The sequence below is a fragment of the Oncorhynchus keta genome, chromosome 22, assembly GCF_023373465.1.
Source record: "Oncorhynchus keta strain PuntledgeMale-10-30-2019 chromosome 22, Oket_V2, whole genome shotgun sequence".
NCBI classification, from domain to species: domain Eukaryota; kingdom Metazoa; phylum Chordata; class Actinopteri; order Salmoniformes; family Salmonidae; genus Oncorhynchus; species Oncorhynchus keta.
In genome coordinates, this window is record NC_068442.1 from 56,477,343 (window position 1) to 56,498,952 (window position 21,610).

Sequence of the window (21,610 nt, forward strand, 5' to 3'; positions counted from 1 at the left end):
AGACAGGGGGTTCATCTCATCCTCAGAAGCAGGCAATATTCATACTGTATTTAAACCTGCACAGAGTTTTCCTTCTACAAATCAACAGCTTTGTTTTTGTAATATTCTTGATGGAGATCCCAGGTCTGATTTTTTATTTTTTTTTATTTTATTTTTTTAAATTTTGGCTCCAGTTCTGAGTTTGGCAGGTCAATAAGGATACGTGGCACCCTATTCCCTACACAGTGCACTACCCCTATGGATCTGGTCAGAAGTAGTGCACTATATAGGGAATAGGGGGTCATTTGGAACGTAAACTGATACCTGAAGAGTTAAATCACCAACTGTTTTTTTTTTGTATATCTTTTACATAAATGCACTCAAGAACAAGACGATATTTGTTACATATTTATTGAATGAAAATGATTAAAATAATTCCAACACAAAGTGAATAAATGCTTTATCATTAAGAAACTTGGTTACTTTAAAGATTTATAGGTTTTTAGCACCAAATATACTCTACTCTGTCCAATTCCCCTTCATTGAGTACAGGCTACAACGATATCCCACCACACCCAAACCCCTTAAATCAATCATTCCCTGGTCTACAGTGTTCCAGATATATGAAACACAGTTTTGCGATTGATTACTTAAGGCACAAAAATCATCCTGACAAAACATTATGTAAGGAAAGTTGGGCCAGTGCTGCTTTAAACAGTTCTGAAAAATATAAATACTTACATGATTTTAGACCTCGTTGAAAATGGTCCTATCATCTAGTTTAAAAGAGGGAAGAATATTTCATAAGTGCCTCCAAAAAGGCACCCTATTCCCTAGGTAGTGCACTTATATAAAACGTTTGAGATGCATCCTTTGTTTAAACATTATTGGATGGTCAATCTCAGTTGCTGGCCAGGGATTGGTGGATAGGAGGCTGGAAACACCGGACATGCTCCACAGGCATATTCTCCCCATCGCCTGACTTCAGGTACTTGTTCAGAATGGCGTAGATCTCATCGTTGAGAACCTGGAACTTGTGGATTCTGTCCACCATCTTTTTAAGAGGCTGAGGAAGGAGAGTCATCATTCAGACTAATGATAATATAAATTATTGTTTTGGCCGGATCTAAAAGACCGTCTGGCAGAGACTACCCTAAACGTGACACCCATGGTTGTTGTATTCACTAAGAACCACTTTTGCTACTGTTTGTGCTAATGAATACGAACAACTCAGATGTTTGGGGTCTGAAGGTTCCAGTGTCGCTGACCCCTGACCTTCCACTCACCACACTCTTGATGATCTCATCCTTTCCATCGTGTTTCTGCACCTTCAGCAGGTGATAGCTGAAGTCCAGGATGTCAAAGCGTCTCTGTTGACCCAGTAGGGAGATGATCATACACCCAGCCCAGTGGAGACCGTCCCCGAAACACTGCCTGGAAAATACAACACAGGTTATATACCCAGCCCAGTGGAGACCGTCCCCGAAACACAGGTTATATACCCAGCCCAGTGGAGACCGTCCCCGAAACACAGGTCATATACCCAGCCCAGTGGAGACAGTCCCCGAAACACAGGTTATACACCCAGCCCAGTGGAGACAGTCCCCGAAACACTGCCTGGAAAATACAACACAGGTTATATACCCAGCCCAGTGGAGACCGTCCCCGAAACACAGGTTATATACCCAGCCCAGTGGAGACAGTCCCCGACACACAGGTTATACACCCAGCCCAGTGGAGACAGTCCCCGAAACACTGCCTGGAAAATACAACACAGGTTATATACCCAGCCCAGTGGAGACCGTCCCCGAAACACAGGTTATATACCCAGCCCAGTGGAGACAGTCCCCGACACACAGGTTATATACCCAGCCCAGTGGAGACCGTCCCCGACACACAGGTTATATACCCAGCCCAGTGGAGACAGTCCCCGACACACAGGTTATATACCCAGCCCAGTGGAGACAGTCCCTGACACACAGGTTATATACCCAGCCCAGTGGAGACCGTCCCCGAAAAACAGGTTATATACCCAGCCCAGTGGAGACAGTCCCCGACACACAGGTTATATACCCAGCCCAGTGGAGACCGTCCCCGAAAAACAGGTTATATACCCAGCCCAGTGGAGACAGTCCCCGACACACAGGTTATACACCCAGCCCAGTGGAGACAGTCCCCGAATCACTGCCTGGAAAATACAACACAGGTTATATACCCAGCCCAGTGGAGACCGTCCCCGACACACAGGTTATATGCCCAGCCCAGTGGAGACAGTCCCCGACACACAGGTTATATACCCAGCCCAGTGGAGACAGTCCCCGAAACACAGGTTATATACCCAGCCCAGTGGAGACAGTCCCCGAAACACAGGTTATATACCCAGCCCAGTGGAGACCGTCCCCAAAACACAGGTTATATACCCAGCCCAGTGGAGACAGTCCCTGACACACAGGTTATATACCCAGCCCAGTGGAGACAGTCCCTGACACACAGGTTATATACCCAGCCCAGTGGAGACAGTCCCCGACACACAGGTTATATACCCAGCCCAGTGGAGACAGTCCCCGACACACAGGTTATATACCCAGCCCAGTGGAGACCGTCCCCGACACACAGGTTATATACCCAGCCCAGTGGAGACCGTCCCCGAAACACAGGTTATATACCCGGCCCAGTGGAGACTGTCCCCGAAACACAGGTTATATACCCAGCCCAGTGGAGACCGTCCCCGAAACACAGGTTATATACCCAGCCCAGTGGAGACAGTCCTCGAAACACAGGTTATATACCCAGCCCAGTGGAGACCGTCCCCGAAACACAGGTTATATACCCAGCCCAGTGGAGACAGTCCCCGAAACACAGGTTATATACCCAGCCCAGTGGAGACAGTCCCCGAAACACAGGTTATATACCCAGCCCAGTGGAGACAGTCCCCGAAACACAGGTTATATTCCCAGCCCAGTGGAGACCGTCCCCGAAACACAGGTTATATTCCCAGCCCAGTGGAGACCGTCCCCGAAACACAGGTTATATACCCAGCCCAGTGGAGACCGTCCCTGACACACAGGTTATATACCCAGCCCAGTGGAGACCGTCCCCAACACACAGGTTATATACCCAGCCCAGTGGAGACCGTCCCCGACACACAGGTTATATACCCAGCCCAGTGGAGACCGTCCCCGACACACAGGTTATATACCCAGCCCAGTGGAGACAGTCCCTGACACACAGGTTATATACCCAGCCCAGTGGAGACAGTCCCCGACACACAGGTTATATACCCAGCCCAGTGGAGACCGTCCCCGACACACAGGTTATATACCCAGCCCAGTGGAGACAGTCCCCGAAACACAGGTTATATACCCAGCCCAGTGGAGACAGTCCCCGAAACACAGGTTATATACCCAGCCCAGTGGAGACAGTCCCTGACACACAGGTTATATACCCAGCCCAGTGGAGACAGTCCCCGAAACACAGGTTATATACCCAGCCCAGTGGAGACAGTCCCCGAAACACTGCCTGGAAAATACAACACAGGTTATATACCCAGCCCAGTGGAGACCGTCCTCGAAACACAGGTTATACACCCAGCCCAGTGGAGACAGTCCCCGAAACACAGGTTATATACCCAGCCCAGTGGAGACCGTCCCCGACACACAGGTTATATACCCAGCCCAGTGGAGACCGTCCCCGAAACACAGGTTATATACCCAGCCCAGTGGAGACAGTCCCCGACACACAGGTTATATGCCCAGCCCAGTGGAGACCGTCCCCGAAACACAGGTTATATACCCAGCCCAGTGGAGACAGTCCCCGAAACACAGGTTATATACCCAGCCCAGTGGAGACCATCCCCGAAACACAGGTTATATACCCAGCCCAGTGGAGACAGTCCCCGAAACACAGGTTATATACCCAGCCCAGTGGAGACCGTCCCCGAAACACAGGTTATATACCCAGCCCAGTGGAGACCGTCCCCGAAACACAGGTTATATACCCAGCCCAGTGGAGACCGTCCCCGAAACACAGGTTATATACCCAGCCCAGTGGAGACAGTCCCCGAAACACAGGTTATATACCCAGCCCAGTGGAGACAGTCCCCGAAACACAGGTTATATACCCAGCCCAGTGGAGACAGTCCCCGAAACACAGGTTATATACCCAGCCCAGTGGAGACCGTCCCCGAAACACAGGTTATATTCCCAGCCCAGTGGAGACCGTCCCCGAAACACAGGTTATATACCCAGCCCAGTGGAGACAGTCCCCGACACACAGGTTATATACCCAGCCCAGTGGAGACCGTCCCTGACACACAGGTTATATACCCAGCCCAGTGGAGACCGTCCCCAACACACAGGTTATATACCCAGCCCAGTGGAGACCGTCCCCGACACACAGGTTATATACCCAGCCCAGTGGAGACCGTCCCCGACACACAGGTTATATACCCAGCCCAGTGGAGACAGTCCCCGACACACAGGTTATATACCCAGCCCAGTGGAGACCGTCCCCGACACACAGGTTATATACCCAGCCCAGTGGAGACAGTCCCCGAAACACAGGTTATATACCCAGCCCAGTGGAGACAGTCCCCGAAACACAGGTTATATACCCAGCCCAGTGGAGACAGTCCCTGACACACAGGTTATATACCCAGCCCAGTGGAGACAGTCCCCGAAACACAGGTTATATACCCAGCCCAGTGGAGACAGTCCCCGAAACACTGCCTGGAAAATACAACACAGGTTATATACCCAGCCCAGTGGAGACCGTCCTCGAAACACAGGTTATACACCCAGCCCAGTGGAGACAGTCCCCGAAACACAGGTTATATACCCAGCCCAGTGGAGACCGTCCCCGACACACAGGTTATATACCCAGCCCAGTGGAGACCGTCCCCGAAACACAGGTTATATACCCAGCCCAGTGGAGACAGTCCCCGACACACAGGTTATATGCCCAGCCCAGTGGAGACCGTCCCCGAAACACAGGTTATATACCCAGCCCAGTGGAGACAGTCCCCGAAACACAGGTTATATACCCAGCCCAGTGGAGACCATCCCCGAAACACAGGTTATATACCCAGCCCAGTGGAGACAGTCCCCGAAACACAGGTTATATACCCAGCCCAGTGGAGACCGTCCCCGAAACACAGGTTATATACCCAGCCCAGTGGAGACCGTCCCCGAAACACAGGTTATATGCCCAGCCCAGTGGAGACCGTCCCCGAAACACAGGTTATATACCCAGCCCAGTGGAGACCGTCCCCGAAACACAGGTTATATACCCAGCCCAGTGGAGACCGTCCCCGAAACACAGGTTATATACCCAGCCCAGTGGAGACAGTCCCCGAAACACAGGTTATATACCCAGCCCAGTGGAGACAGTTCAATTCAATTTAAGGGGCTCTCTTTCTCTCCCACTACTCTCTCCTCTTCTATCCTATCATCTATCCCTTCTGCTAAATCCTTCTCCCTTTTGTCTCCTGATTCTGCCTCTTCGACCCTACTCCTCCCTTTCCACATCCTATGACTCGCACGGTCCCCTCTCCTCCCGGTCAGCCCCTCCCCTCCTGCTCCGAGTGACTCATTGTGAGCTAACAGAACAGGACCGGGGGGGCAGCTGAGTGAAAATCTAGGAAAACTAAACTTTCAGAGGACTTATCATCCTTCCAGTCCCGTATCTGGTGCTTAAGCCACTTTCTAATACTATCTTCTGCCTCGAACCCTTTTCCTCCTCCTCCATCCTTAATCCTCCACCCCCCCCACCTCTCAGCGGACTACTGTCAACCACTTGATCAATCGCTCCTCACTCAGCCTATTGCGTCGGGGGGCTAGGCTCAGTTTGTTATATCTGGAGTACTTCTCCTGTCCTATTCGGTGTCCTGTGTGAATCTAAGTGTGCGTTCTCTAATTCTCTCCTTCTCTCTTTCTTTCTCTCTCTCGGAGGACCTGAGCCCTAGGACCATGTCCCAGGACTACCTGACATGATGACTCCTTGCTGTCCCCAGTCCACCTGGCCATGCTGCTGCTCCAGTTTCAACTGACCTGAGCCCTAGGATCGTGCCCCAGGACTACCTGACATGATGACTCCTTGCTGTCCCCAGTCCACCTGGCCATGCTGCTGCTCCAGTTTCAACTGTTCTGCCTTATTATTATTCGACCATGCTGGTCATTTATGAACATTTGAACATCTTGGCCATGTTCTGTTATAATCTCCACCCGGCACAGCCAGAAGAGGACTGGCCCCCCAACATAGCCTGGTTCCTCTCTAGGTTTCTTCCTAGGTTTTGGCCTTTCTAGGGAGTTTTTAGCCACTGTGCTTCTACACCTGCATTGCTTGCTGTTTGGGGTTTTAGGCTGGGTTTCTGTACAGCACTTTGAGATATCAGCTGATGTACGAAGGGCTATATAAATACATTTGATTTGATTTGAGTCCACTGGTCTCATTCATTCAGCATATTGAGTCCACTGGTCTCATTCATTCAGCATATTGAGTCCACTGGTCTCATTCATTCAGCCTGTTGAGTCAACTGGTCTCATTCACTCAGCCTATTGAGTCCACTGGTCTCATTCACTCAGCCTGTTGAGTCAACTGGTCTCATTCACTCAGCCTATTGAGTCCACTGGTCTCATTCATTCAGCCTGTTGAGTCCACTGGTCTCATTCACTCAGTTTATTGAGTCCACTGGTCTCAGCCTATTGAGTCCACTGGTCTCATTCACTCAGCCTGTTGAGTCCACTGGTCCCACTCATTCACTCAGCCTATTGAGTCCACTGGTCTCATTCACTCAGCCTGTTGAGTCCACTGGTCTCATTCACTCAGCCTATTGAGTCCACTGGTCTCATTCACTCAGCCTGTTGAGTCCACTGGTCTCATTCACTCAGCCTGTTGAGTCCACTGGTCTCATTCACTCAGCCTGTTGAGACCACTGGTCTCATTCACTCAGCCTGTTGAGTCCACTGGTCTCATTCACTCAGCCTGTTGAGTCCACTGGTCTCATTCACTCAGCCTGTTGAGACCACTGGTCTCATTCATTCAGCCTGTTGAGTCTACTGGTCTCATTCACTCAGCCTGTTGAGACCACTGGTCTCATTCACTCAGCCTGTTGAGTCCACTGGTCTCATTCACTCAGCCTGTTGAGTCCACTGGTCTCATTCACTCAGCCTATTGAGTCCACTGGTCTCATTCACACAGAACTACCCTACTCCTATGCCCTCTCTCTCCAGAACTACCCTACTCCTATGCCCTCTCTCTGCAGAACTACCCTACTCCTATGCCCTCTCTCTCCCTCTCTCTCCAGAACTACCCTACTACTATTCCCTCTCTCTCCAGAACTACCCTACTCCTATGCCCTCTTTCTCCAGAACTACCCTACTCCTATGCCCCCTTTCTCCAGAACTACCCTACTCCTATTCCCTCTCTCTCCAGAACTAGAACTACCCTACTCCTATGCCCTCTCTCTCCAGAACTACCCTACTCCTATGCCCTCTTTCTCCCTCTCTCTCCAGAACTACCCTACTCCTATGCCCTCTTTCTCCCTCTCGCTCCAGAACTACCCTACTCCTATGCCCTCTTTCTCCCTCTCTCTCCAGAACTACCCTACTCCTATGCCCTCTTTCTCCAGAACTACCCTACTCCTATTCCCTCTCTCTCCAGAACTAGAACTACCCTACTCCTATATGCCCTCTTTCTCCCTCTCTCTCCAGAACTACCCTACTCCTATGCCCTCTTTCTCCCTCTCTCTCCAGAACTACCCTACTCCTATGCCCTCTTTCTCCAGAACTACCCTACTCCTATTCCCTCTCTCTCCAGAACTAGAACTACCCTACTCCTATATGCCCTCTTTCTCCCTCTCTCTCCAGAACTACCCTACTCCTATGCCCTCTTTCTCACTCTCTCTCCAGAACTACCCTACTCCTATGCCCTCTCTCTCCAGAACTACCCTACTCCTATGCCCTCTCTCTCCAGAACTACCCTACTCCTATGCCCTCTTTCTCCCTCTCTCCCAGAACTACCCTACTCCTATGCCCTCTTTCTCCAGAACTACCCTACTCCTATGCCCTCTTTCTCCAGAACTACCCTACTCCTATGCCCTCTTTCTCCAGAACTACCCTACTCCTATGCCCTCTTTCTCACTCTCTCTCCAGAACTACCCTACTCCTATGCCCTCTTTCTCACTCTCTCTCCAGAACTACCCTACTCCTATGCCCTCTCTCTCCAGAACTACCCTACTCCTATGCCCTCTCTCTCCAGAACTACCCTACTCCTATGCCCTCTTTCTCCCTCTCTCTCCAGAACTACCCTACTCCTATGCCCTCTTTCTCCAGAACTACCCTACTCCTATGCCCTCTTTCTCCAGAACTACCCTACTCCTATGCCCTCTTTCTCCAGAACTACCCTACTCCTATGCCCTCTTTCTCACTCTCTCTCCAGAACTACCCTACTCCTATGCCCTCTTTCTCACTCTCTCTCCAGAACTACCCTACTCCTATGCCCTCTCTCTCCAGAACTACCCTACTCCTATGCCCTCTTTCTCACTCTCTCTCCAGAACTACCCTACTCCTATGCCCTCTCTCTCCAGAACTACCCTACTCCTATGCCCTCTCTCTCCAGAACTACCCTACTCCTATGCCCTCTTTCTCCCTCTCTCTCCAGAACTACCCTACTCCTATGCCCTCTTTCTCCAGAACTACCCTACTCCTATGCCCTCTTTCTCCAGAACTACCCTACTCCTATGCCCTCTTTCTCCAGAACTACCCTACTCCTATGCCCTCTTTCTCACTCTCTCTCCAGAACTACCCTACTCCTATGCCCTCTTTCTCACTCTCTCTCCAGAACTACCCTACTCCTATGCCCTCTCTCTCCAGAACTACCCTACTCCTATGCCCTCTTTCTCACTCTCTCTCCAGAACTACCCTACTCCTATGCACTCTTTCTCACTCTCTCTCCAGAACTACCCTACTCCTATTCCCTCTCTCTCCAGAACTACCCTACTCCTATGCCCTCTTTCTCACTCTCTCTCTAGAACTACCCTACTCCTATATGCCCTCTCTCTCCAGAACTACCCTACTCCTATGCCCTCTTTCTCCCTCTCCCTCCAGAACTACCCTACTCCTATATGCCCTCTCTCTCCAGAACTACCCTACTCCTATTCCCTCTCTCTCCAGAACTACCCTACTCCTATGCCCTCTCTCTCCAGAACTACCCTACTCCTATTCCCTCTCTCTCCAGAACTACCCTACTCCTATGCCCTCTCTCTCCAGAACTACCCTACTCATATTCCCTCTCTCTCCAGAACTACCCTACTCCTATGCCCTCTCTCTCCAGAACTACCCTACTCCTATGCCCTCTCTCCAGAACTACCCTACTCCTATGCCCTCTCTCTCCAGAACTACCCTACTCCTATTCCCTCTCTCTCCAGAACTACCCTACTCCTATGCCCTCTCTCTCCAGAACTACCCTACTCCTATTCCTCTCTCTCCAGAACTACCCTACTCCTATGCCCTCTCTCTCCAGAACTACCCTACTCCTATTCCCTCTCTCTCCAGAACTACCCTACTCCTATGCCCTCTCTCTCTCCAGAACTACCCTACTCCTATGCCCTCTCTCTCCAGAACTACCCTACTCCTATGCCCTCTCTCTCCAGAACTACCCTACTCCTATGCCCTCTCTCTCCAGAACTACCCTACTCCTATGCCCTCTTTCTCCCTCTCTCTCCAGAACTACCCTACTCCTATGCCCTCTTTCTCCCTCTCTCTCCAGAACTACCCTACTCCTATGCCCTCTTTCTCCCTCTCTCTCCAGAACTACCCTACTCCTATGCCCTCTTTCTCCCTCTCTCTACAGAACTACCCTACTCCTATGCCCTCTTTCTCCAGAACTACCCTACTCCTATTCCCTCTCTCTCCAGAACTAGAACTACCCTACTCCTATATGCCCTCTTTCTCCCTCTCTCTCCAGAACTACCCTACTCCTATGCCCTCTTTCTCCCTCTCTCTCCAGAACTACCCTACTCCTATGCCCTCTTTCTCCCTCTCTCTCCAGAACTACCCTACTCCTATGCCCTCTTTCTCCCTCTCTCTCCAGAACTACCCTACTCCTATGCCCTCTTTCTCCCTCTCTCTACAGAACTACCCTACTCCTATGCCCTCTTTCTCCAGAACTACCCTACTCCTATTCCCTCTCTCTCCAGAACTAGAACTACCCTACTCCTATATGCCCTCTTTCTCCCTCTCTCTCCAGAACTACCCTACTCCTATGCCCTCTCTCTCCAGAACTACCCTACTCCTATGCCCTCTTTCTCCCTCTCTCTCCAGAACTACCCTACTCCTATGCCCTCTTTCTCCCTCTCTCTCCAGAACTACCCTACTCCTATGCCCTCTTTCTCCCTCTCTCTACAGAACTACCCTACTCCTATGCCCTCTCTCTCCAGAACTACCCTACTCCTATGCCCTCTTTCTCACTCTCTCTCCAGAACTACCCTACTCCTATGCCCTCTCTCTCCAGAACTACCCTACTCCTATGCCCTCTCTCTCCAGAACTACCCTACTCCTATGCCCTCTTTCTCCCTCTCTCTCCAGAACTACCCTACTCCTATGCCCTCTTTCTCCAGAACTACCCTACTCCTATGCCCTCTTTCTCCAGACCTACCCTACTCCTATGCCCTCTTTCTCCAGAACTACCCTACTCCTATGCCCTCTTTCTCACTCTCTCTCCAGAACTACCCTACTCCTATGCCCTCTTTCTCACTCTCTCTCCAGAACTACCCTACTCCTATGCCCTCCTCTCTCCAGAACTACCCTACTCCTATGCCCTCTTTCTCACTCTCTCTCCAGAACTACCCTACTCCTATGCACTCTTTCTCACTCTCTCTCCAGAACTACCCTACTCCTATTCCCTCTCTCTCCAGAACTACCCTACTCCTATGCCCTCTTTCTCACTCTCTCTCTAGAACTACCCTACTCCTATATGCCCTCTCTCTCCAGAACTACCCTACTCCTATGCCCTCTTTCTCCCTCTCCCTCCAGAACTACCCTACTCCTATATGCCCTCTCTCTCCAGAACTACCCTACTCCTATTCCCTCTCTCTCCAGAACTACCCTACTCCTATGCCCTCTCTCTCCAGAACTACCCTACTCCTATTCCCTCTCTCTCCAGAACTACCCTACTCCTATGCCCTCTTTCTCCCTCTCTCTCCAGAACTACCCTACTCCTATGCCCTCTTTCTCCCTCTCTCTCCAGAACTACCCTACTCCTATGCCCTCTTTCTCCCTCTCTCTCCAGAACTACCCTACTCCTATGCCCTCTTTCTCCCTCTCTCTACAGAACTACCCTACTCCTATGCCCTCTTTCTCCAGAACTACCCTACTCCTATTCCCTCTCTCTCCAGAACTAGAACTACCCTACTCCTATATGCCCTCTTTCTCCCTCTCTCCAGAACTACCCTACTCCTATGCCCTCTTTCTCCCTCTCTCTCCAGAACTACCCTACTCCTATGCCCTCTTTCTCCCTCTCTCTCCAGAACTACCCTACTCCTATGCCCTCTTTCTCCCTCTCTCTCCAGAACTACCCTACTCCTATGCCCTCTTTCTCCCTCTCTCTACAGAACTACCCTACTCCTATGCCCTCTTTCTCCAGAACTACCCTACTCCTATTCCCTCTCTCTCCAGAACTAGAACTACCCTACTCCTATATGCCCTCTTTCTCCCTCTCTCTCCAGAACTACCCTACTCCTATGCCCTCTCTCTCCAGAACTACCCTACTCCTATGCCCTCTTTCTCCCTCTCTCTCCAGAACTACCCTACTCCTATGCCCTCTTTCTCCCTCTCTCTCCAGAACTACCCTACTCCTATGCCCTCTTTCTCCCTCTCTCTACAGAACTACCCTACTCCTATGCCCTCTCTCTCCAGAACTACCCTACTCCTATGCCCTCTTTCTCACTCTCTCTCCAGAACTACCCTACTCCTATGCCCTCTCTCTCCAGAACTACCCTACTCCTATGCCCTCTCTCTCAGAACTACCCTACTCCTATGCCCTCTTTCTCCCTCTCTCTCCAGAACTACCCTACTCCTATGCCCTCTTTCTCCAGAACTACCCTACTCCTATGCCCTCTTTCTCCAGAACTACCCTACTCCTATGCCCTCTTTCTCCAGAACTACCCTACTCCTCTGCCCTCTTTCTCACTCTCTCTCCAGAACTACCCTACTCCTATGCCCTCTTTCTCACTCTCTCTCCAGAACTACCCTACTCCTATGCCCTCTCTCTCCAGAACTACCCTACTCCTATGCCCTCTTTCTCACTCTCTCTCCAGAACTACCCTACTCCTATGCACTCTTTCTCACTCTCTCTCCAGAACTACCCTACTCCTATTCCCTCTCTCTCCAGAACTACCCTACTCCTATGCCCTCTTTCTCACTCTCTCTCTAGAACTACCCTACTCCTATATGCCCTCTCTCTCCAGAACTACCCTACTCCTATGCCCTCTTTCTCCCTCTCCCTCCAGAACTACCCTACTCCTATATGCCCTCTCTCTCCAGAACTACCCTACTCCTATTCCCTCTCTCTCCAGAACTACCCTACTCCTATGCCCTCTCTCTCCAGAACTACCCTACTCCTATGCCCTCTCTCTCCAGAACTACCCTACTCCTATGCCCTCTCTCTTCAGAACTACCCTACTCATATTCCCTCTCTCTCCAGAACTACCCTACTCCTATGCCCTCTCTCTCCAGAACTACCCTACTCCTATGCCCTCTCTCTCCAGAACTACCCTACTCCTATGCCCTCTCTCTCCAGAACTACCCTACTCCTATGCCCTCTCTCTCCAGAACTACCCTACTCCTATTCCCTCTCTCTCCAGAACTACCCTACTCCTATGCCCTCTCTCTCCAGAACTACCCTACTCCTATTCCCTCTCTCTCCAGAACTACCCTACTCCTATGCCCTCTCTCTCCAGAACTACCCTACTCCTATGCCCTCTCTCTCCAGAACTACCCTACTCCTATGCCCTCTTTCTCCAGAACTACCCTACTCCTATGCCCTCTTTCTCACTCTCTCTCCAGAACTACCCTACTCCTATGCCCTCTTTCTCACTCTCTCTCCAGAACTACCCTACTCCTATGCCCTCTCTCTCCAGAACTACCCTACTCCTATGCCCTCTTTCTCACTCTCTCTCCAGAACTACCCTACTCCTATGCACTCTTTCTCACTCTCTCTCCAGAACTACCCTACTCCTATTCCCTCTCTCTCCAGAACTACCCTACTCCTATGCCCTCTTTCTCACTCTCTCTAGAACTACCCTACTCCTATATGCCCTCTCTCTCCAGAACTACCCTACTCCTATGCCCTCTTTCTCCCTCTCCCTCCAGAACTACCCTACTCCTATATGCCCTCTCTCCAGAACTACCCTACTCCTATTCCCTCTCTCTCCAGAACTACCCTACTCCTATGCCCTCTCTCTCCAGAACTACCCTACTCCTATGCCCTCTCTCTCCAGAACTACCCTACTCCTATGCCCTCTCTCTTCAGAACTACCCTACTCATATTCCCTCTCTCTCCAGAACTACCCTACTCCTATGCCCTCTCTCTCCAGAACTACCCTACTCCTATGCCCTCTCTCTCCAGAACTACCCTACTCCTATGCCCTCTCTCTCCAGAACTACCCTACTCCTATGCCCTCTCTCTCCAGAACTACCCTACTCCTATGCCCTCTCTCTCCAGAACTACCCTACTCCTATGCCCTCTCTCTCCAGAACTACCCTACTCCTATGCCCTCTCTCTCCAGAACTACCCTACTCCTATGCCCTCTCTCTCCAGAACTACCCTACTCCTATGCCCTCTTTCTCCCTCTCTCTCCAGAACTACCCTACTCCTATGCCCTCTTTCTCCCTCTCTCTCCAGAACTACCCTACTCCTATGCCCTCTTTCTCCCTCTCTCTCCAGAACTACCCTACTCCTATGCCCTCTTTCTCCCTCTCTCTCCAGAACTACCCTACTCCTATGCCCTCTCTCTCCAGAACTACCCTACTCCTATGCCCTCTTTCTCCCTCTCTCTCCAGAACTACCCTACTCCTATGCCCTCTTTCTCCCTCTCTCTACAGAACTACCCTACTCCTATGCCCTCTTTCTCCAGAACTACCCTACTCCTATTCCCTCTCTCTCCAGAACTAGAACTACCCTACTCCTATATGCCCTCTTTCTCCCTCTCTCTCCAGAACTACCCTACTCCTATGCCCTCTTTCTCCCTCTCTCTCCAGAACTACCCTACTCCTATGCCCTCTTTCTCCCTCTCTCTCCAGAACTACCCTACTCCTATGCCCTCTTTCTCCCTCTCTCTCCAGAACTACCCTACTCCTATGCCCTCTTTCTCCCTCTCTCTCCAGAACTACCCTACTCCTATGCCCTCTTTCTCCAGAACTACCCTACTCCTATTCCCTCTCTCTCCAGAACTAGAACTACCCTACTCCTATATGCCCTCTTTCTCCCTCTCTCTCCAGAACTACCCTACTCCTATGCCCTCTCTCTCCAGAACTACCCTACTCCTATGCCCTCTTTCTCCCTCTCTCTCCAGAACTACCCTACTCCTATGCCCTCTTTCTCCCTCTCTCTCCAGAACTACCCTACTCCTATGCCCTCTTTCTCCCTCTCTCTACAGAACTACCCTACTCCTATGCCCTCTTTCTCCAGAACTACCCTACTCCTATTCCCTCTCTCTCCAGAACTAGAACTACCCTACTCCTATATGCCCTCTTTCTCCCTCTCTCTCCAGAACTACCCTACTCCTATGCCCTCTCTCTCCAGAACTACCCTACTCCTATGCCCTCTTTCTCACTCTCTCTCCAGAACTACCCTACTCCTATGCCCTCTTTCTCCAGAACTACCCTACTCCTATGCCCTCTTTCTCCCTCTCTCTCCAGAACTACCCTACTCCTATGCCCTCTTTCTCCAGAACTACCCTACTCCTATGCCCTCTTTCTCCCTCTCTCTCCAGAACTACCCTACTCCTATGCCCTCTTTCTTCCTCTCTCTCCAGAACTACCCTACTCCTATGCCCTCTATCTCCAGAACTACCCTACTCCTATGCCCTCTCTCTCCAGAACTACCCTACTCCTATATGCCCTCTTTCTCCAGAACTACCCTACTCCTATGCCCTCTCTCTCCAGAACTACCCTACTCCTATGCCCTCTTTCTCCCTCTCTCTCCAGAACTACCCTACTCCTATGCCCTCTCTCTCCAGAACTACCCTACTCCTATTCCCTCTCTCTCCAGAACTACCCTACTCCTATTCCCTCTCTCTCCCTCTCTCTCTCTCCAGAACTACCCTACTCCTATGCCCTCTTTCTCACTCTCTCTCCAGAACTACCCTACTCCTATTCCCTCTCTCTCCAGAACTACCCTACTCCTATATGCCCTCTCTCTCCAGAACTACCCTACTCCTATGCCCTCTCTCTCCAGAACTACCCTACTCCTATTCCCTCTCTCTCCAGAACTACCCTACTCCTATTCCCTCTCTCTCCCTCTCTCTCCAGAACTACCCTACTCCTATGCCCTCTCTCTCCAGAACTACCCTACTCCTATATGCCCTCTCTCTCCAGAACTACCCTACTCCCTCTCTCTCCAGAACTAGAACTACCCTACTCCTATTCCCTCTCTCTCCAGAACTACCCTACTCCTATTCCCTCTCTCTCCAGAACTACCCTACTCCTATTCCCTCTCTCTCCAGAACTACCCTACTCCTATGCCCTCTCTCTCCAGAACTACCCTACTCCTATGCCCTCTCTCTCCAGAACTACCCTACTCCTATTCCCTCTCTCTCCAGAACTACCCCACTCCTTCCTATTCCCTCTCTCCAGAACTAGAACTACCCTACTCCTATGCCCTCTCTCTCCAGAACTAGAACTACCCTACTCCTATTCCCTCTCTCTCCAGAACTAGAACTACCCTACTCCTATTCCCTCTCTCTCCAGAACTAGAACTACCCTACTCCTATTCCCTCTCTCTCCAGAACTAGAACTACCCTACTCGGTATCCTTCTTTCATTTCTATGCACAACACTTGAACGTTCTGTCTCTGAACAACTCCCTCGCTATCTCTCTCAGAACAATCTTCTTGACACTAACCAAACAGGCTCCAAGAAGAGTCTCTCAACTGAGACTGCTCTGCTCTGTGTCACGGAGGCTCTCCACAAAGCTGACGTTCTCATCCTCCTAGATCTATCCGCTGCCTTCCAACACCATGAACCATCAGATCCTCCTCTCCACCCTCTTAGGGCTGGGTGTCTCAGGCTCTATCAGATCCTCCTCTCCACCCTCTCAGGGCTGGGTGTCTCAGGCTCGATCAGATCCTCCTCTCCACCCTCTCAGGGCTGGGAGTCTCAGGCTCTATCATATCCTCCTCTCCACCCTCTCAGGGCTGGGCTTCTCAGGCTCTATCAGATCCTCCTCTCCACCCTCTCAGGGCTGGGTGTCTCAGGCTCTATCAGATCCTCCTCTCCACCCTCTCAGGGCTGGGCTTCTCAGGCTCTATCAGATCCTCCTCTCCACCCTCTCAGGGCTGGGTGTCTCAGGCTCTATCAGATCCTCCTCTCCACCCTCTCAGGGCTGGGAGTCTCAGGCTCTATCAGATCCTCCTCTCCACCCTCTCAGGGCTGGGTGTTTCAGGCTCTATCAGATCCTCCTCTCCACCCTCTCAGGGCTGGGAGTCTCAGGCTCTATCAGATCCTCCTCTCCACCCTCTCAGGGCTGGGTGTCTCAGGCTCTATCAGATCCTCCTCTCCACCCTCTCAGGGCTGGGTGTCTCAGGCTCTATCAGATCCTCTCCACCCTCTCAGGGCTGGGTGTCTCAGGCTCTATCAGATCCTCCTCTCCACCCTCTCAGGGCTGGGTGTCTCAGGCTCTATCAGATCCTCCTCTCCACCCTCTCAGGGCTGGGTGTCTCAGGCTCTATCAGATCCTCCTCTCCACCCTCTCAGGGCTGGGTGTCTCAGGCTCTATCAGATCCTCCTCTCCACCCTCTCAGGGCTGGGTGTCTCAGGCTCTATCAGATCCTCCTCTCCACCCTCTCAGGGCTGGGAGTCTCAGGCTCTATCAGATCCTCCTCTCCACCCTCTCAGGGCTGGGTGTCTCAGGCTCTATCAGATCCTCCTCTCCACCCTCTCAGGGCTGGGTGTCTCAGGCTCTATCAGATCCTCCTCTCCACCCTCTCAGGGCTGGGTGTCTCAGGCTCTATCAGATCCTCCTCTCCACCCTCTCAGGGCTGGGAGTCTCAGGCTCTATCAGATCCTCCTCTCCACCCTCTCAGGGCTGGGTGTCTCAGGCTCTATCAGATCCTCCTCTCCACCCTCTCAGGGCTGGGTGTCTCAGGCTCTATCAGATCCTCCTCTCCACCCTCTCAGGGCTGGGTGTCTCAGGCTCTATCAGATCCTCCTCTCCACCCTCTCAGGGCTGGGTGTCTCAGGCTCTATCAGATCCTCCTCTCCACCCTCTCAGGGCTGGGAGTCTCAGGCTCTATCATATCCTCCTCTCCACCCTCTCAGGGCTGGGTGTCTCAGGCTCTATCAGATCCTCCTCTCCACCCTCTCAGGGCTGGGTGTCTCAGACTCTATCAGATCCTCCTCTCCACCCTCTCAGGGCTGGGTGTCTCAGGCTCTATCAGATCCTCCTCTCCACCCTCTCAGGGCTGGGTGTCTCAGGCTCTATCAGATCCTCCTCTCCACCCTCTCAGGGCTGCTTGTCTCAGGCTCTATCAGATCCTCCTCTCCACCCTCTCAGGGCTGGGTGTCTCAGACTCTATCAGATCCTCCTCTCCACCCTCTCAGGGCTGGGTGTCTCAGGCTCTATCAGATCCTCCTCTCCACCCTCTCAGGGCTGGGTGTCTCAGGCTCTATGTGGTTGTCCCACCTAGCTATCTGAATATACTAACTACTGTAATATGTGGTTGTCCCACCTAGCTATCTGAATATACTAACTACTGTGATATGTGGTTGTCCCACCTAGCTATCTGAATATACTAACTACTGTGATATGTGGTTGTCCGCCTAGCTATCTGGATATACTAACTACTGTGATATGTGGTTGTCTCACCTAGCTATCTGAATATACTAACTACTGTAATATGTGGTTGTCTCATCTAGATATATGAATATACTAACTAATATCACCCCCCTCTATACAGAGCAGAGATCACCCCCGTCTATACAGAGCAGAGATCCCCCCTCTATACAGAGCAGAGATCCCCCCTCTATACAGAGCAGAGATCATCCCCCTCTATACAGAGCAGAGATCACCCCCCTCAATACAGAGCAGAGATCACCCCCCTCAATACAGAGCAGAGAGGTCACCCCCTCTATACAGAGCAGAGTAAACCCCTCAGATCACCCCCCTCTATACAGAGCAGAGATCACCACCCTCTATACAGAGCAGTGTAAACCCCTCAGATCACCCCCTCTATACAGAGCAGAGATCACCCCCTCTATACAGAGCAGAGATCCCCCAGATCACCCACCTATACAGAGCAGAGATTCCCCCTCTATACAGAGCAGAGATCCCCCTCCATACAGAGCCCCCTCCATACAGATCCCCCCTCTATACAGAGCAGAGATCCCCCCTCTATACAGAGCAGAGATCCCCCTCCATACAGAGCAGAGATCCCCCCTCTATACAGAGCAGAGATCCCCCCCCTCTATACAGAGCAGAGATCCCCCCTCCATACAGAGCAGAGATCCCCCCCCTCTATACAGAGCAGAGATCACCCCTCTATAGAGCAGAGCAGTGTAAATCCCCCTCTATCAGAGATCACCAGTGTAAACCCCTCTATACAGAGCAGAGATCACCCCCCTCTATACAGATCAGAGATCACCCCCCTCTATACAGAGCAGAGATCACCCCCCTCTATACAGAGCAGAGATCACCCACCTCTATACAGAGCAGTGTAAACCCCTCAGATCACCCACCCCCTCTATACAGAGCAGAGAGCACCCCCGTCTATACAGAGCAGAGATCACCCCCTCTATACAGAGCAGAGATCATCCCCCTCTATACAGAGCAGAGATCACCCCCTCTATACAGAGCAGAGATCACCCCCTCTATACAGAGCAGAGATCACCCCCCCTCTATACAGAGCAGAGATCACCTCCCCTCTATACAGAGCAGAGATCACCCCTCTATACAGAGCAGAGATCACCCACCTCTATACAGAGCAGTGTAAACCCCTCAGATCACCCCCCTCTATACAGAGCAGAGATCACCCCCTCTATACAGAGCAGAGATCACCCCCTCTATACAGAGCAGAGATCACTCCCCTCTATACAGAGCAGTGTAAACCCCTCAGAGATCACCCCCCTCTATACAGAGCAGTGTAAACCCCTCAGAGATCTCCCCTCTATACAGAGCAGAGATCACCCCCACCTCTATACAGAGCAGAGATCCCCCCTCTATACAGAGCAGAGACCCCCCTCTGTACAGAGCAGAGATCATCCCCTCTATACAGAGCAGAGATCCCCCCTCTATACAGAGCAGAGACCCCCCCTCTGTACAGATCAGAGATCATCCCCCTCTATACAGAGCAGAGTAAACCCCTCAGGGATCCTTCTAGACCGATGCTGTGTCACTACTCACTCCACGGTGAACTCGTGTGCTCCTACAGGGATGCAGTAAACAAACTGCATGGCGCTCCACAGCCGGTGAAACTCCACACACTCGTCCACGTGCATCACGCCGTTGCTGGGCAACGGGCCGCGCCAGATGGGGTCGTCCAGGAAACCGCGGACACGTGTGAGGATGACCTCGAACATGGACAGGCCACAGCACAGACGCTCTTTGGTCAGCAGGTCACCTTCACGGGTAATGGCTATTTGCTACAGTGGAAGAGAGGGGGGAGAAAGAGTGGGGAATGAAAGGGGGGAAGTAAAAGAGGGGGAGGAGAATGGGTGGGGAAGAGGGAGGGCTGGTGTTTACTAAGGCAGTGTGATGGTACCTGTGGGGTTCCCAGGGCTGGTGTTTACTAAGGCAGTGTGATGGTTCCCAGTACTGGTGTTTACTAAGGCAGTGTGATGGTACCTGTGGGGTTCCCAGGGCTGGTGTTTACTAAGGCAGTGTGATGGTTCCCAGGGCTGGTGTTTACTAAGGCAGTGTGATGGTACCTGTGGGGTTCCCAGGGCTGGTGTTTACTAAGGCAGTGTGATGGTTCCCAGGGCTGGTGTTTACTAAGGCAGTGTGATGGTACCTGTGGGGTTCCCAGGGCTGGTGTTTACTAAGGCAGTGTGATGGTACCTGTGGGGTTCCCAGGGCTGGTGTTTACTAAGGCAGTGTGATGGTTCCCAGGGCTGGTGTTAACTAAGGCAGTGTGATGGTACCTGTGGGGTTCCCAGGGCTGGTGTTTACTAAGGCAGTGTGATGGTACCTGTGGGGTTCCCAGGGCTGGTGTTTACTAAGGCAGTGTGATGGTACCTGTGGGGTTCCCAGGGCTGGTGTTTACTAAGGCAGTGTGATGGTACCTGTGGGGTTCCCAGGGCTGGTGTTTACTAAGGCAGTGTGATGGTACCTGTGGGGTTCCCAGGGCTGGTGTTAACTAAGGCAGTGTGATGGTACCTGTGGGGTTCCCAGGGCTGGTGTTAACTAAGGCAGTGTGATGGTACCTGTGGGGTTCCCAGGGCTGGTGTTAACTAAGGCAGTGTGATGGTACCTGTGGGGTTCCCAGGGCTGGTGTTTACTAAGGCAGTGTGATGGTACCTGTGGGGTTCCCAGGGCTGGTGTTTACTAAGGCAGTGTGATGGTACCTGTGGGGTTCCCAGGGCTGGTGTTTACTAAGGCAGTGTGATGGTACCTGTGGGGTTCCCAGGGCTGGTGTTAACTAAGGCAGTGTGATGGTACCTGTGGGGTTCCCAGTACTGGTGTTAACTAAGGCAGTGTGATGGTACCTGTGGGGTTCCCAGGGCTGGTGTTTACTAAGGCAGTGTGATGGTTCCCAGTACTGGTGTTTACTAAGGCAGTGTGATGGTACCTGTGGGGTTCCCAGGGCTGGTGTTTACTAAGGCAGTGTGATGGTACCTGTGGGGTTCCCAGTACTGGTGTTAACTAAGGCAGTGTGATGGTACCTGTGGGGTTCCCAGGGCTGGTGTTTACTAAGGCAGTGTGATGGTACCTGTGGGGTTCCCAGGGCTGGTGTTTACTAAGGCAGTGTGATGGTACCTGTGGGGTTCACTAAGGCAGTGTGATGGTACCTGTGGGGTACCCAGTACTGGTGTTTACTAAGGCAGTGTGATGGTACCTGTGGGGTTCCCAGGGCTGGTGTTTACTAAGGCAGTGTGATGGTACCTGTGGGGTTCCCAGTACTGGTGTTAACTAAGGCAGTGTGATGGTACCTGTGGGGTTCCCAGTACTGGTGTTTACTAAGGCAGTGTGATGGTACCTGTGGGGTTCCCAGGGCTGGTGTTTACTAAGGCAGTGTGATGGTACCTGTGGGGTTCCCAGGGCTGGTGTTTACTAAGGCAGTGTGATGGTACCTGTGGGGTTCCCAGGGCTGGTATTTACTAAGGCAGTGTGATGGTACCTGTGGGGTTCCCAGTACTGGTGTTTACTAAGGCAGTGTGATGGTACCTGTGGGGTTCCCAGTACTGGTGTTTACTAAGGCAGTG

General features: G+C 51.8%; 1 protein-coding gene and 1 long non-coding RNA gene across 2 annotated transcripts in view; one reads left to right on the forward strand and one right to left on the reverse strand.

The window, feature by feature from the left end:
* Positions 1–374: 374 nt before the first annotated feature.
* The window catches only part of cyfip1 (cytoplasmic FMR1 interacting protein 1), a 202,865-nt gene continuing 181,629 nt past the window's right edge, over positions 375–21,610 (reverse strand). Inside the window, 3 exon segments of the mRNA XM_052475754.1 lie at positions 375–1,045; positions 1,266–1,413; positions 19,593–19,831. Coding sequence (XP_052331714.1) covers positions 881–1,045; positions 1,266–1,413; positions 19,593–19,831 — 552 coding nt within the window. The 3' untranslated portion in view covers positions 375–880.
* Positions 1,421–3,419, forward strand: LOC127910784 (uncharacterized). The gene is made up of 3 exons (XR_008076196.1): positions 1,421–1,472; positions 2,514–2,595; positions 3,211–3,419. It is a non-coding gene; the product is annotated as an uncharacterized LOC127910784 (long non-coding RNA).